Below are 2,427 nucleotides of genomic sequence, written 5' to 3'. Positions count from 1 at the left end.
CGGAGCAGTGAGAGTAGCCACTGTATCCACTTTGGCCATAATAAACGTAAAACCTGTTCAACGGGGTCAGGTCTGAGGATTCGTAGAGACAGCCACAATCCGCGTGGTTCCCGGGCACGGGCAAGGGAGGGAACTGCTGCACGGGAAAGGAAGGCTGATGGAACTCCTGCTTGGGAGTCGGGGATTTCTCTCCGGGTCTTCCGTACTCAGGCTTCATGGAAGCTTGCCCACCCATGAGCAAAGGCAGTCTGTGGCAGAAGCCCTCCGTGCTAGCGTAGGAGCTAGACAGCGACTCGTAGGAGATGGGTTCTGCCGCCCCGTAGAGCCGAGAGGAGTCCCGCTGCTCTCCTTTCCCGAAAGACCCCAGCCAGCCATGCTGCGCTTCCATTTTTAAGCTCGTCGTCTCCTTCTTGGATTTGACGCAATTCCTCCTGCCGGCTCTGGCCCACTTGAGCGTAGGTTTTGAGCAGTGGTTCTCGGACTTGCCCTCTCCATCTGATTTACTCCTCTGCTTCAGGGGCTGGTCTTTCTCATGGGTCAGCTTCAGAAAGGCCACGGCGTTGAGGCTGGCCAGTCTCTTCGGGGTGGGATGGTAGGAGACGGCACCATCCTCCCTCTTCGTCCCGTCATCAAAGACCTCATCCAGTGACTGGTCGCAGCTGTTGCATTTCTGACTGGGCTCGTGCCGGTTTTTCCCTTTACCTGCTTTCACGGCCGTTTTTTCCAGCGTGGGCCAGCTGTCGCCAGCTTTGCAGTGCAAGCTCTTAACGGCGCAGTCCCCGCCGGCTTTAGCGGAGTCCCTCCGGAAGCGCCTGCCCGATAACAAGCCATCGTCCCGCTCGAAAAGCAGGTTGTTGACGGCCTCGGCGTTCAGCGAGGCCAGCCTGCGCTTCCTGGGCTCCGAGGGAGCCAACTCCAGGTCCTGCTCCATCTCCGGACACGTTACCGAGCACTTTTCCCCGGGTGAGTCGCTCTTCCCCGCTCCCACAGGCTGAACTTGTTCGGAGAACAAAGCAGGTCCCAACCCCTCCACCCAGCTGGGAAGGTCCTTTTTTTTACAGCTCTGGGCCTGTTTCGACAGAGATCCAGCCACATCCTCCAGCCTGGTGAGGAGCACCTTGCAGGTCTTTTTGTTGACCGAGGGGAGCAGGCGTCGACGCAGCGGGTACGTCTTTCGCACCTCACGCAAATTCTTGGTTTTGTTCGTCCCCACAAACCCGCTCGGACAGTTCGGAGCCTCGGTGGCATCTCTGCCCCTCTGCTCGCCGCACTCTGCCTCGCTCCTCTCCATCCTCCCGCTGCCCGTGGGCGACGAAGCTTGGCCAGCAGAACCAGCTGGATGTTTCAGGAGGAAAAGTTGTTTCTTCCGGGCATGCGTCATAGGATCAATGTCCAATCCTGAGAACGAACAGAAGAAAACATCTATTAATACCGCGGAGAGGGCCCGTCTCCTCACAAAGCACCAACTGCCAATTAGGAAATATTTGGGGAAGCTTGTTTCTATACACAGTGGAGTCTTTTTGGGTGATGGCCAGTTAAGCCAATTAAGAGACAGGATGCAATGAGATCGGGTGTAATATTAAGCCACAGAACACGGTGGTAATTAAAAGCAAGGCGGTGACGGCAGATGCCACAGCGGCTGGGGAAGCTGCTTCACCCTCTCTCAGCCCGAGGACGTTCCCCGGGACACCGACGCCATTTCCAACTCGTTACAAACTCTCATCGAACCTGCTGAAGCTGATCTGAACGCTGGTCCAGGGCATCCAGCTGACAAATCCCAGGTATTGGGCTGCCCAGGGAGGGGGTTGAGTCGATGGGTGGGTGTTGTGCTGAGGGACGGGGCTGCTTGCACGCTGATGCAGGCAGGCTGCTGTCATTTTCTGAAACAATCAGGCTCAAGGAAAGCAAGAAGTCCACCTACTCATGTGAAAAGTAAACTTGGCCTGTTAAGCCGAGATCAGCCAACATGAATACATTAAATGCATGCAAACCCTCGCGCAGGTTAGAACCCGGCTACTTGCTGCCGCTGTCGTTCCCTACAGCTGCACTTTAAAACACTGCGGACGTTAAATGTTTGTCAGAGAGGCCCTAAAAACACCTTTATTAGAGGAAAAAGAAATACTTATCTGGATGCCACTGCTGACTTTTCACCTAGATGCTGCTGCATCAAGCCACCATTAAAAACAGCACAATTTCTCAAAATACAAAAAGAAAGAGATGAGGATGTGCACCCAGAACGGAGCCACAGCGCTGAGCAAACCAGCACCCCAGGGAAAGCGCGGGCAGCTCCGGCACCTCGGGACCTCCCTGGCCAGGCAGAACATCGCAGAAGCCGTCTGGCTTCCATTTCACACAAGAGGGAACTTTTCCTGCCAAGGACGTGAGGACCACAAGAGGGACACTGAGGTGCTGGAGACGGTACAGAGG

At 55.6% G+C, this 2,427-nt stretch overlaps 1 protein-coding gene across 1 annotated transcript in view; it reads right to left on the bottom strand.

The window, feature by feature from the left end:
- The window catches only part of LOC104272326 (bromo adjacent homology domain-containing 1 protein-like), a gene marked incomplete at its 3' end in the record, with an annotated part of 4,820 nt that extends 3,439 nt beyond the window's left edge, over positions 1-1,381 (bottom strand). The window contains exon 1 of the mRNA XM_009867289.1: positions 7-1,381. Coding sequence (XP_009865591.1) covers positions 7-1,381 — 1,375 coding nt within the window. The remainder of the gene's footprint in view (positions 1-6) is intronic.
- Positions 1,382-2,427: the final 1,046 nt, after the last annotated feature.

The sequence above is a fragment of the Apaloderma vittatum genome, unplaced genomic scaffold (assembly GCF_000703405.1).
Source record: "Apaloderma vittatum isolate BGI_N311 unplaced genomic scaffold, ASM70340v1 scaffold30903, whole genome shotgun sequence".
In the NCBI taxonomy this organism is placed as follows: Eukaryota; Metazoa; Chordata; class Aves; order Trogoniformes; family Trogonidae; genus Apaloderma; species Apaloderma vittatum.
This window is presented reverse-complemented; position numbering and strand designations above follow the sequence as displayed.